Below are 13720 nucleotides of genomic sequence, written 5' to 3' on the forward strand. Positions count from 1 at the left end.
AAAAAGAAATACATTTCTTTTTTTTTTTTTTTTAAGATTTTATTTATTTATTTGAGAGAGAGAATGAGAGAGAGCACATGAGAGGGGGGAGGGTCAGAGGGAGAAGCAGACTCCCCGCCGAGCAGGGAGCCCAATGCAGGACTCGATCCAGGGACTCCAGGATCATGACCTGAGCCAAAGGCAGTCGCTTAACCAACTGAGCCACCCAGGCGCCCAAGAAATACATTTCTTAAGGCTATAGCTGCCATAGTGATTCCTCTGATGTATCTGGGAGAAGTAAATTGAAAACCTTCCAGAGGGGCGCCTGGGTGGCTCAGTCGGTTAAGCGTCTGCCTTCGGCTCAGGTCATGATCCCAGGGTCCTGGGATCGAGCCCCACGTTGGGCCCCTGCTTCATGGGGAGTCTGCTTCTCCCTCTGCTGCTCCTCCCACTCGTTCTCTCAACCTCTCTCTCTCTCTCTCTCTCCCCCCCCGACAAATAAATAAATAAAATCTTTTTTTTTTTTTTTAAGATTTTATTTATTTATTCATGAGAGACAGAAATAGAGAGAGAGAGAGAAGCAGGCTCCCAAGGAGCAGGGAGCCCAATGCGGGACTCGATCCCAGGACCCTGGGATCATGACCTGAGCCGAAGGCAGACACTTAACCATCTGAGCCACCCAGGTGCCCATAAATAAATAAAATCTTAAAAAAAAAAGAAAGAGAGAAAACCTTCTAGAAAAGATTCACCATTCTAGATGTCCTTAGAACATTTGTGATTCAGAGACGCCTGGGTGGCTTAGTTGGTTGAGCGTCTAACTCTTGATTTCGGCTCGGGTCATAATCTCAGGGTCGTACGATTGAGCCTGCAGTGGGCTCCGAGCTCAGTGGGGAGTCTGCTTGAGATCCTCTCTCTCCCTTCCCCTCTGCCCTTCCCCATATGCTCTCTCTCTCTCTCTCTGTCTCTCTAAAATAAATAAATAAATCATTTAAAAGAAAGAAGAAGAAGAACAGTTGTAATCCACAGGAAGAGGTCAAAATAGCAACATTAACAGGACTTTGGAAGAAGTTGATTCCAACCCTCATGGGTGATTTTGAGGGGTTCACTTCAGTGGGGGAAGTAACCGCAGATGGGTGGAAAGAACAAGAGAATTACTAGGTTCAAAAGTGGAGCCTGAAGATGTGGCTGAATCACTGCCATCTCTTGATAAAACCTGAACAGATGAGGAGTTACATCTGATGGATGAACAAAGAAAGTGGTTTCTTGAGATGGAATCTACTCCTGGTAAAATGCTGTGAAGATTGTAGAATTGACAAGAAAATATTTAGACTATATAAACTCGTTGCTAAAGCAGCTGCAGGGTTTGAGAGCATTGACTCCAATTTTGAAAGAAGTTCTGCCATGAGTAAAATTCTGTCAAACTGCATCACATGCTACAGGGAAATCATTTCTGAAAGGAAGAGTCAATCAGTGCGGCAAACTTCACTGTTGTCTTATGTTAAGAAATCATCACAGCCTCCCCAGCCTTCAGCACCCACCACCGTGACCAGGCAGCGGCCGTCAACATCAAGGCCAGACCCTCCACCAACACAAAGATTATGACTTGCTGAGAGCTCAGATGATAGCATTTTGTAGCAATAAAGCATTTTTAATGTATGTATATATATTTTTTAGACATAATGTTATTGCACAATTCATAGACTACCGTATAGTGTAAACATAACTTTTATATGCACTGGGAAACCAAAAAATTCACTTGACTTGCTTTAGTGTGATATTCACTTTATTGTAGTGGAACCGAACACACACTGTCTCTGAGCTGTGCCTGTGTGTGGTGCATGAGAGACATACAAACATCAGGGTTTCTCTGCTGGGCTGAGAATTTGAATGGTCCATACTGCTTCTACCACCCAGCAGGCCCAGCGTGGATTCTCTCTGGTTCCTGCTTCTTAGTATCACTAGCTCCCAGCCCCGAGTTTGGGGTGGCTGCATCTGTAGGTGAAGCCTGGTCATACGTCCATGCCCGTGTGACAAGGAAGGCTGGCATTTTTAGTTGAATTAGTGGCAGACACCTTGCACCCAGTGCCCCACCAGAGAACTTTCAAGCAGGAGTGTTGGTCAAGGGCAGCACCGCAGCCTTTGGTGTTTTCTTCTGTAATCGTGGGCGAGGGCGAGGGCTGGTACACCCAACACTCGCCGCATGAATGGCGCTCCCCTCCTGGAATGCCATTGGCTTACAGTTGTTGTTTGTAGCTTTTTTTAGAGAGAGAGAGCGTGCACACACACAGGAGGAGTGCGAGGGACAGTGGGAGAGGGACAAGCAGACTCCGTGCTGAGTGCGGAGCCCTGTGCAGGGCTCAATCTAACCATCCTGAGATCACAACCTGAGCTGAAACCAAGAGCCAGACGCTTAACCGACTGCACCACCCAGGCGCCCCTGTTGTTTATATCTTTAAAATGTTCTCACATACACTATCTTACTAGACTCTCATGAAAACTCTCTGAGGTAGGGATTCATTATTGACCCATTTGGTGAAGTGGAAACTGAGACTTTGAAAAGTTGAAATTTACCCAAGGTACATAGCTAGTAAATGACAAAACTGGGTCTTCAGCCTGAATTATTGCAAGACAGCCTCCAAAAAGACCAGAGAAAGAAGCCACTCCTGGCTTGCCCAGCAGAATTTGATCAGTCATAGACCTTTTCTCCCTTTAGTCCATCTTTCCCAGACCAGTTGGAAAAATACATTTGGCCTCCATATCCCAGCTCTTTCTGGTCTTCAGGAACCCCAGGTCTTCGTTCTTTCTCCTACTCAACATACCAGCTCACTCAGGCCTACCCTTGGGCTACAGAGAAACTTCTTTCTTGAGCAACTGGGGCCTATTGGTAATTTCTTTAAAACTGGATTCAGGGGCGCCTGGGTGGCTCAGTTGGTTAAGCAATTGCCTTCAGCTCAGGTCATGATTCCAGGGTCCTGGGATCGAGTCCCACATTGGGCTCCCTGCTTGGCAGGGAGCCTGCTTCTCCCTCTCCCTCTGCCTACAGCTCCCCCCACTTGTGTGCGCTCTCTGTCTCTCTCTGTCAAATAAATAAATGAGATTTTTAAAAAAAGGATTCAAAATAAATAAATAAATAAATAAAAATAAAATAGGATTCGACTGGGACACCTGGCTGGCTCAGTCTGTAAAGCATGTAACTCTTGATCTTGGGGTCGTGAGTTCAAGCCCCATGCTGGGCCTAGAGCTTACTTTAAAAAATAAAAATAAAACTCTTAATAAAAAAAAAATTTTTTTTTAATAGGATTCACAGGACCCAACCTTTTCTCTGACTCCATGGAAGGCCTTGGGAAGGGTCCCCAGAGTTCCAAAAGCAGCTGCTCAGCTGGTCTGTGGAGCTGCTTTCTTATCCTGTCCCCTCCCTGTCACCTCATTGCATTTCTCTGTCCTTCTTTGTTCTCTTCTCTTTGGGTTTTTGGCCCCAAACAATGTTTCTTCCACCTCCTTCCTGCCTCTTTGTCTCTGTAAATTCTCTCCTGCTCAGCAAAAAGTAGAAGCATCCTCCAGTGCTTTCTTCTTTCAATCCCTCCTGGAGCCAGGAGCTGCTGCCTTTTGTGGTTTTTAAGAGTTTAGACTCCATGGGGCGCCTGGATGGCTCAGTCATTGTTAAGAGTGTCTGTCTTTGGCTCAGGTCATGATCCCAGGGTTCTGGGATGGAGCCCTGCATCAGGGTCCCTGCTCCGTGGGAAGTCTGCTTCCCCCTCTCCCATTCCCCATGCTTGTGTTCCCTCTCTCCCTGTGCCTCTCTCTCTGTCAAATAAATAAATAAAATCTTAAAAAAAAAAAAAAGAGTTTAGATTCCATAGGCATATTTGAATGCATGAACTCCATTTGCCACCACCCTAGAGGATCCCTCCTTTCTTGTGTGCTGGAACCTGGAACCTCACAGTTTCTGCTTCTTCCCATTTCCAACAAAGTAATGGTGCTCCTTCCTTTTGTTTTGCCAAGGACCTTTTCCAGTCTGTATGCAGAATGCATGCATGACAACTGAATGCCAGATATTGAGGATTTGAGTCATGGCCTCTCCCATCAGGGAGCACAAGGCTGGGCTAGCCAAACTCCTAGGATGTCATAGGCTTTAGCATCTCATGGACTTCTGGCTCTAACACTGTGTGTCCCCATTTTAGAAGGAGGCCCTTTAATGGTCCTCCTGAAAGAGAGGTGGCCAGGGAGGTCATCTGGACTCTAAACTGGAGAATCCCAGCCCTTCCTGCTTTGTCCTCTATGCTGGATGGACCAGTGCATCCAACACAGGAGTCAGTGCCTTCCTGCCACAGGTACTCCTGGCCAGTCACCTGTTCACACTGTCACTTGTCCTTGCAGCTGAGCCGTCTGGAGAAGGCAAATTCCTAGCCATTAGTGAAGCACTCGAGACCTTTTACTGTGAATGACCCAGACAAAGATCAACAACTCAGATCCTCAGCAGCAGACACCTCAGCAGATGGCAGAGTCCCCAGTCAATCTTCCTCACGTGGAGGGATTTCAGAAAAAAACATTCATCCTCAGAAGCAACGCTGTCCCCTCTCCAGATTTCAATCATGTGCATACCACAGAGTTAGTACGTCCATATGAATCTTACACCCCCAAAATGTGATTCTTACAACCCAGTGTAGCCCTCTCTGCCCTGTTCTAGCACCACCAGCAGAACAAGCCATTTTCTAACAGAACTCTGGGTTTTCTCACCCGCGCCCCAGCATGCTCAGTTAATGAGATTATCTCTGGCAAAAATCCTGGCAGTCAAGTTTGACCTCCTGCTCAAGCCAGTGGAAAAGCCACAGCCAACAAAGTCAAAACCTAGAGACTCTAATTGGAAACTTCATGTGAGTCTCTTCTTATTGTCAGTGAGGTAACTTGGATCGCTTCCCTGTGACCACAGTGACCAGTCCTGTGGCCATGAAAGTAGACCTGACAGGCATATAGGCCAAGTCCTGGCTAGCAGGAATCCTTCCCAGCTTCCCAGCAGTGCAGCTTTTCATATGCAGCTTGTCATTCCCTTCTGTCCCAGTGGTTTCTCCTCAGCTTACCAGCCCCCCTTTGTACTCTCAGGGAAGGATCCTTAGGATCTGATTCCAGCCCAGAACTTTTCAGGTGTTTACTGGAACCTGCTTCCAGCCCTGGCCAAGCAGAACGAGTACGGCATGTTGCTCCCTCCAGGTTTCCTCCACCTTACAGAATCCCCATGAAAATACATCCGTCCCCAAAATGCCAGATCTAGTCTCTCTTCCCTGAATCCCAATAAGCAAGTCTTCTCCCACCCCCAGGCCAAGAGCAGACCAGAGGGTAGAGGGGAAAGTGGGTAGGGCAGGCCAAAGAGGGCTCAGGTGTTTATTTGGAGCCTGGCAGAGCAAAAGAAAGCATTGTCTGCCCAGCCAGACACCTCATTTGCCCTTCTGGTCTGGAGCACTGAGGGCCAAGTAGAGTGTTAATTAGAACTAAGACTGTCGGGGGCGCCTGGGTGGCTCAGATGGTTAAACGTCTGCCTTCGGCTCAGGTCATGATCCCAGGGTTCCGGGATCGAGTCCCGCATCGGGCTCCCTGCTCCTTGGGAGCCTGCTTCTCCCTCTGCCTCTCTCTCTCTCTCTCTGTCATGAATAAATAAATAAAATCTTTAAAAAAAAAAAAAAAAAAAGAACTAAGACTGTCGGGGTGCCTGGGTGGCTCAGTTGTTAGGCATCTGCCTTTGGCTCAGGTCATGAGCCCAGGGTCCTGGGATCGAGTCCCGCATCGGGCTCCCTGCTCAGTGGGAAGCCTGCTTCTCCCTCTCCCACTCCCCCTGCTTGTGTTCCCTCTCTCGCTGTGTCTCTCTCTCTGTCAAATAATTAAATAAAATCTTAAAAAAAAAAAAAAAAAAGAACTAAGACTGTCTTCAGAACAGCCCAGTATCTGTGGAAACTAGGGAGAGACTGGGTGAAGGAAGAATAAATGTCAGAGTCTAGATAGGCGATGATGAGGCTGACTTACGGCTGTAGAGGGATAAAGGGTAAAAAGGAGCTTTTGGAGGTCCCCTGAGAAGCTAGCCAAAGAAGTATTTCCTTTGTTCTTTTCTGGTCAGTCTTATCTCAAGGGTGGATCCTGATTGACAGTCACACTCCAGGACCATCCCCAGCGCTATGGAATTTAGCAGCCTGAGCAGTATCTGGGCCTCCTTCCCATTCCTTTCACTGAAGAAAACAGATGGCTATGAAGCGTAAAAAGGAGGCCAGCCCCAGCCCCATTCTGTAACTTCTGTTTAATACTTATCAAAGCACCATGCTGGGCTCTTTCTCTCCATCATTTTATAGAATCCCTACTTGATGAGGAAACTAAAGCCCAAAGACATGAAATAATCTGCTCAAAGGCAAAGTAGAACTCAAGTCCTTTTGACTCAGAAGGTCTTTTCTGCGTTGTCACCTTTTCTTCCTCCCTTTCCTATCTTTTCCTTCTCTTGAGTTTGCCTCTGTCCAAAATGGTGCCTTAACAGCAAACTTGGTGAAAAGCCAAGACCGAGTTTTCTCTTTCTATGGGGAAAGTTAGAGAAATAGGCCTGAGGATGCTCTGGATCTCTAAGTGCCCTTGCCGTAATGCACCAAATGTGTCAATTACACTCTCGACAAAGAGATTGGGGGCCTTCTCTTCTGTATATGCTTCGTTTCCTACATCTGTACTCTCACATAACCCCCAAAACACACATTCAACAAACTATTATTGCCTCCTATATTCTAAGCTAGAGGTATAAAGATGAATAAGATTTGCCTCTTGCTGTCCAACTGCCCCCAGTACAGAAACAGACAAGTAAATAATTATTGAAAAGTCTCTCAGGTATGATGGTAGGAGACTGTCAGGGTTAATTAAGGACATAGAAGAGAACTCTGTCAGTTCTGGCCCAAGGAAGGCATTAATGCTAAATCTTGAACTTTTGGGCTATTTATCAAATACACAAAGGGAAGAACCACTCAAGCAAAGGGGAACCATGTAAGCAAGCACTTGAAGGCCAAAAAAATCCAGTGTGTTGGAAACTGCAAACCATTTGCAAAATCTAGAATATAGGGTACAAGGGAGATCTAGCAAGAAGCAAAGCTGAAAAGGTGGGTAGAACGGAAGACATGTCTGAATTCTTAAGGTCTCCAAAGCTGCAGTCAGATACCCCCTTAGAGGCTCCAGCCTATGGGCAATATGAACAAACCCAGACATGTCTCTGTCAGTCTTGGTCCCATCATCAAGGATCTTCATTTTGCTGCACCAAAGCCGCCTAAGACTGAAGTAGAGCATCAGGAAAGCCAAATTGGGCAGCCTGGCCCCCAATCCCTATCAGGGTCACATTCAAGCTCCCAAGTGTGACAAGAAGCATGTTGGATCCTTAGAAACCATGGGAAGCTTGCCCAGGAAGAATCCATTTCCAGCCAGCTGGTCAGCTTTTTCTGTCTGAGCCAACAGAGGGCAGGAAAACTCTCCTGTCTCCTGCATGTGCCCCCTACCTCCAGGCAAGAAGTAGATAACATGCCCCTAGGTCCCCCTACCCCTTCCAGACCATTAGTTCACTGCCTCCATTCTATTGCTCTTATTCCTAGAAAACTAACCCTCTTCTTACCCTTCACCCCATCACTGGTCAACTTCCATGGTGCTCCCCTAAATGTATTGAGGGCTCATAGTCTTCCTCTTCGCTCCTTCTCTTCTAAATATCTTGGACTACTTACACTCAGTTTTACAATTCTCTGAGCTTCTCTACTCTTACCAACCCTCATCTCCTTTCAACTTTCGCTCTCCACTTAATAATCGTACCCTATCCTCCTCACTACCCGGGACCCCTGAAATCTTTCCCTTGCCGGTAGCTGTGCTAGACACTGGGGTAGAAACATAAATACACTGGCCCCCCTTGAGATTCTTACAGGGAAGTGTAGGAGAATGAGATAATGACGTAGAGACAGAGGTATGTATCCGGTAGTGTTTTCACAAAGCAGGAAATGGACAGTTTGGAAGGGAAGGCACCACTAATAGTGGAGGTGCTTGATTAGGGCATTTAGGGCAAGAGTGTGATGGGATGAGGGGCAAGAAAGGCATTCTAGACAGAGGGAACAGCCAGTGCAGAGGTCTAGAGCTACAAAATAGTATGGCTTATAGGTATAATTGCAGAATGATGGAACATGAAGCTGGAGAGGTAAGCAAGGATCAGGTCAGGGAGGGCCATATTTTGGACTTCACAAAATAATGGCCACTGCTTATCCAGCACTTGAGGATTCTTTAAGTCATTGAATTCTCACAACTCTGCAGTAGGTGGTATTATTTCCATGTTATATGTGGAGCATCACCCCTTCTCCTTTGGATATCTCCATTTAACTGTTTAGTGCCACTGCTTCTCACCTTTTCCCCCCACCCCCTACCATTTGGCCACACCAAAGTATTTCATGTTTGCCTTCCTTGTATTTTTATACCTTTGCTCACGTTGTTCCAACAGCCTGGAATGCCTTCCCTTTGATACACTGCCTGAAAAAAACTCTATTCATCCTGTAAGACCCATCCAGTTCCCCTCCTATGTGAAGTCTCCCGGAAGCTAGGTTTAAAAGAGTGAGTCCCTTCCTCCTGTGTGAGAAAATGCTGCCTCTCCTATAATCCTTTTAGCAAATTGTATTCCCAAGATCTTCTCAAGAGCAGAGCCACATAGGAGACGAATAAATGTTTATGAACATAGAAATTAGAAATAATTTGGTTTGAAATGACACCTTTACTGCCAGTTCTCAAACAACTTTTTTCTTCTCTTTTGTAGCCAAACGAGTGAACGAGGTGATCGTGGGGAGTGACCAGCTCATGGAGATCTGAGTTCTGAGCAAGTCAGACTCCTTTCTCTTGGCCCTCAGAACTACAGATGTTGGCTGGCCCACCTGTTTGACTCTGTATTTATTTCCCAATAAAGAAGGGCTCCCATGGGGGCTCAGTCAGTAGAGCATGAGGCTCTTGATCTTGGGGTTGTGAGTTCGAGCCCCACGTTGGGTGTAATATTTATTTAAATAAACTTTAAAAGGGGGGGGCATTCCCAAAGGTATGCCAGAGACTTGGGGAGTAGTCCCAAGCTCTGGGTTTGAGTCACATGGTAAAAACCATCTAGAGCCAGTGTGTAGAACAGGATAAGACACAGTGACCTGGCTCTTGTGTACTGTGGTTATCAGGCAGGGGGCAGTAGGGTAAAGCTCTTAGGAGGACTGCTTTCTGACTGGTTGGCCCAGCCTAGCCCATAAAAGCATCTTCCACCTGAAAGGACCTGGAAGTACTTCAGTTCCTCACCCTAATCAGGCTTTCTAGACCCATAGGCCCAGCAGCTGGCAGTGCCACCTCCATACGTGATGGTCCTTCTCCAGCTGCCAATTTGGGCAGCCTGGCCCCCAATCCTTAGTCCAGGACTTAATACTCTACTCTGTTCCCTTACCTGCCACACAGATTCCCAGCCCCTGCCACCTCCCCACCCCCAGCCTCACCTGCCATTCACTCCCTACTTCCCAGTCACTAGTCAGTTTTTCCACGTCAACTGTTGACTTTTGGAGACTTAAACAGGCAGGAGGCAGCCTTGGCCTAGGCATCAAGCCTAACTCCACTGGTCTTAGCGGAGGCAAGAGCAATAAAAGAAAGCCGTGGGGTGCCTGGGTGGCTCAGTCAGTTAGGCGGCTGCCTTCCGCTCAGGTCATGATCCCAGGGCCCTGGGATCGAGCCCCGCATCGGGCGCCCTGCTCGGCAGGAAGCCTGCTTCTCCCTCTCCCTCTGCTGCTCCCCCTGCTTGTGCACATGCACGCTCTCTCATCAAATAGGTAAATAAAATCTTTTTTAAAATAAATAGGGGCGCCTGGGTGGCTCAGTCGGTTAAGCGGCTGCCTTCAGCTCAGGTCATGATCCCAAGGTCCTGGGATCGAGCCCCGCATCGGCCTCCCTGCTCGGCAGGGAGCCTGCTGCTCCCCCTGCTTGTGCTCTCTCTCTCTGTCAAATAAACAAATAAAATCTTTTAAAAAAATAAATAAAATAAAATAAAATAAATAAATAAAAATAAAAGAAAGCCGTGATCTATGAAGCCAGACAGACTCCTTCTCGCCTCCCCTTAGTGAGGAGTCTATGGTCTATTCAACCTGGTAAGTAAGAGCCAGGAACCTTTATCATTATTTGAGTCTTTCTGAGTCTTCTCCAGCTGCACTCCTTTATATCCTAATTACACTGCCTCTCCTGCTTCAGATAATTAAGAAGTAAGACTTCCATACTCATAGCCCTTCTGGAATCCTGTCCGCCTTCCCTTTTCCACCCCCACTCCCAAACACACGCACCCTGGGCTCTTGCCTCCCCCTGCACTACTTTACAACCTGCAGGTGTTTGGTGGAAGATAAAAGTGGTTCCTGGGGTGAGATTTTACCTCCTAGAATTATGAAAGTAAAGGTTTCCCTTGATGTGCTCACCGTGGGTGGCAGTAATTATAAAGAATGATTTGAAATACTGGTTTCCACGCTGCTTCAAAAATCCCAAGTCTCTAAAGTTCATTGGTGTAATCTTGCCTGAATCTTAGTGCTGTTCTCATTGAACTTGTGAGAGACTGGACGAGCATTCCTCGATCTCCACCTCCACCAGCCTTCTTGGGAGCTCTCGAGCTCCACATTCCTACCACTGGTGGGGACAAGGTTCCTGAACACTTGTGCTCATCAGACAGGAGCCGAAATGGCCCAGCAGAAGTGGTTCAAAGAGAGAGAAATGCGGGGGAGGGGAGCGGGAGTAAAGAGCTGCGCAGTGCCCCGGGGGGGGGGGGGGGGTCCCCTTTGGAAATGAAATGAAATCTGTGGAGCCCAGATGACACCGGCTGGAAGGAGACCTGCCCTCTAGAATGTTGCTTGGCTTTGGCCCAGTCACCGCCTCTCCTCTGTCCCTGTGTTTCCACATCTGCAAAATGGGAAAGTTGCACTGGCCAACTTCTAAAGGCTCTTCTATTCTCAAATTCTGTCCCCTCTCTCAGAGCTTTCTGACCCTTGGGATCCGGGTGGCCCAAGAGGCCAGAAGGCTGCTCCTTGTCAACAGAAAGGGGATGGAGCTGAATAGGTTTGGAAAGAGGTAGGTGGGGGACAAGAAGGGATTGATTAAACTGTCCCAGAGCCTTCCCATACCCCTTCCTGATCTTCCCCACAGAGCCCTTGTGGAATCCCTGACTGTAAGGTAGAGGAAAGACCTCTCCTCTAACTTCCCTTGCACAAGCCCATGAGCAGCCCTGCTCCAAGAAAAGGAGGGAGCTGGAGAAAACAGGACAACAAGGTAAGGGTTTCCCCGGGGAAGGCCTCGCTTGAGTTTAAGTCCCAGCCGGGAACAACCCCAGCCCAGGACACTGCTGCTATTTTCTCCAACAACACCGGGATTGACTGGGTGCCCGAGATGCTTTCATTTCTCTTCTCTTTGTTCTATTTGTTTGCCATAAGGCAGGGACCATTTTTGTTTCCTTTTGGCAGCAGCTACAGAGAGTTTGAATATATCTAAAAGATGGTGAGCAACTGAATTTCCACTGGCCAGCCACCTCTCCACGGGGTCGAAGCCAGAAGAGCCAGGCAGGTGAAGGGGTCGCCTGCCCCGCCTCTCCCAGGGATGCTCCGTGAGGGAAGTGGAGGAGAGAAGGAAGGGGGCTTTCAGTACCAATCAGGGAGGACTCTGGGGAGGTGTTGGGCAACAACACCTGGAGTTCTGGAAGCTCGCCAGGTCAGACAAAATTTGATATCTACTACTCCAGGAACCCCTCCCCCGGTAACACCTCACCCTCACCTGCTGGCAACAGCTCCTGAGCCAGGAAGGGGACTGACTGCCAAGACTGCCCTCCAAGCTTTTTCCCAAGGCTGGAGGCTGAACTTCTTCCCAGTCCGTCACCACATTACTCTTCCTATCCTGCTCCCATCCATGGAGGTGGCGGGGAGGGGGTTCGTGGGGAATTGTCTTTAGCTGGAGCCCCAAGAGCAATCTAGGGGCCTGCACAGCCTAGTTTATAAGCTGTTTCTATTTCCAGAGAACCACAGAAAGCACACTTTCTTTATCCACAGCCCTCCCTACCCCTAAGGAGGTACATAAGCCAGGCCTTTGTATGCTGTTTTCTAAATAGTTAAATGTGTCTGAGGAAGATGGAGTGGGTGTGGGAAGGACCACCCAGACACAAGGTCTAGAAAACTTAGCTGTGATGGAGCTCACAGGGAAGGAAAGAGGCTGGGCAGGAGAACACATTCTACTTGAAGGATGACTTGTCCTCGACCTGAGCCATCTGCCGCCACCCAGAAGGACTGCGTCAGGGGCTTTTCTGCTATAGATAAATGGGGGAGATTCTGCTTTGATTCTCAGCCTCTCTTCTTACTCCACCTTCAAGGTAAAAGGCCATTTTCTGATCTCTGGTTGCAGCCTCTGACACTAGAGACTTGACAGGTGCTGTTGGCCTAAAGCTGCCTACAGGGAAGGGGGTGTATAGTCCCAGGCTTGGCCGTTAAACATAACGGATGGCGGGGGGAGGGGGAGGTGGTGGTGCAGGGCTCCTTGCTTCCCTCTTCCACATCTCAGGGTTACTGACTCCGCCGGGCCCACATAACAGAAGCCGGCCCAAAGCATGAGTGAGAAGCCTGGGGGAATGCCAAGGAAAGAAGGCCTGCCCTAGTTCCTCCCACATGGACCCTACCCTGAAGCCAGGCTGGTCACTTTCCAACACTGTGTATGTGTGTGTGTGTGTTTTACCTCACTTTTCCTGGCACTGTTCCTCAGCCACATATATCATCTCATTTAATCCTTATGTCAGGGGCGCCTGGGTGGCTCAGTCATTAAGCGTCTGCCTTCGGCTCAGGTCATGATCCCGGGGTCCTGGGATCAAGCCCCGCATCGGGCTCCCTGCTCCACGGGAAGCCTGCTTCTCCCTCCCCCACTCCCCCTGCTTGTGTTCCCTCTCTGGCTTTCTCTCTTTCTGTCAAATAAATAAAATCTTAAAAAAAAAAAAAAAATCCTTATGTCAATGTCAGAGATCATATGACTTGCCCAAGCTCTCATAAGCAGACCTTGAACCAATGTCTTCTTTTCAATTTGGTAATCCTCCCACCTCTCCCATCCAATCCCTCTAACTTAAACCTCCCTGAGTGTTCCATCTCACAGTAGTTTCCCCTATGGTCTTTGTGCTCTCCCTTAGGCTATGAACTTCGAAAAAGCAGGTACCCTGCAAATCCAGAGCTTAGCAAAGGGGTGGACACATAACAGACCTTAAGGGATATTTGTCTCAATCAGTAATTAGATTTACTCCTTGGTGATAGTGAATTAATTAGATTGCTTTTCTTTTTTGTTATTCTTTGGAGAACTTCTCTGGTTTGAGCCCAAAACACATTCCCAGATCCAGTGGAAGTGACACTGGACCAGGCTGTTCCACAGTGAAGCAGTCCACGTATAGAGAGAGAAGAGGAGCTTCTGCCTCCCTTCCTGTTCCCCGGGGTCTGTGCCTTTAGCTTGCCCTGGCTGAGCTCAGCTGCACTCAGAAATCACTTTGTTGGGGAAAAGAAAGGTCATCTTGGAGCTTGGAGCAGCCAGAGGGCACTAGGCCCTGGGTTGGAATGGTTAGAACTACAGACCAGTTTCTCCCACACTGGGTCTTTGGACTTTGGCAAGAAGTTTTCCCAGCAGGCAATCCCTACCCTGGAAGCATCCACAGAAATGCTGGGCTTCACCACAGTTGTTAGCAATGGTGGGC

At 48.1% G+C, this 13720-nt stretch overlaps 1 protein-coding gene across 4 annotated transcripts in view; it reads left to right on the forward strand.

The window, feature by feature from the left end:
* Window positions 1–8951, forward strand: part of EIF2B3 (eukaryotic translation initiation factor 2B subunit gamma) — a 131165-nt gene extending 122214 nt beyond the window's left edge. For all 4 annotated transcript variants that reach the window (XM_045897832.3, XM_045897831.3, XM_064589268.1 and 1 more), the window contains one exon: window positions 8774–8951. In XM_045897832.3, coding sequence (XP_045753788.1) covers window positions 8774–8826 — 53 coding nt within the window. In that variant the 3' untranslated portion in view covers window positions 8827–8951. The remainder of the gene's footprint in view (window positions 1–8773) is intronic.
* Window positions 8952–13720: the final 4769 nt, after the last annotated feature.

Source organism: Mirounga angustirostris, unplaced genomic scaffold (genome assembly GCF_029215605.1).
Source record: "Mirounga angustirostris isolate CCGP_5_RB_7025 unplaced genomic scaffold, mMirAng1.0.hap1 SCAF_4, whole genome shotgun sequence".
In the NCBI taxonomy this organism is placed as follows: Eukaryota; Metazoa; Chordata; class Mammalia; order Carnivora; family Phocidae; genus Mirounga; species Mirounga angustirostris.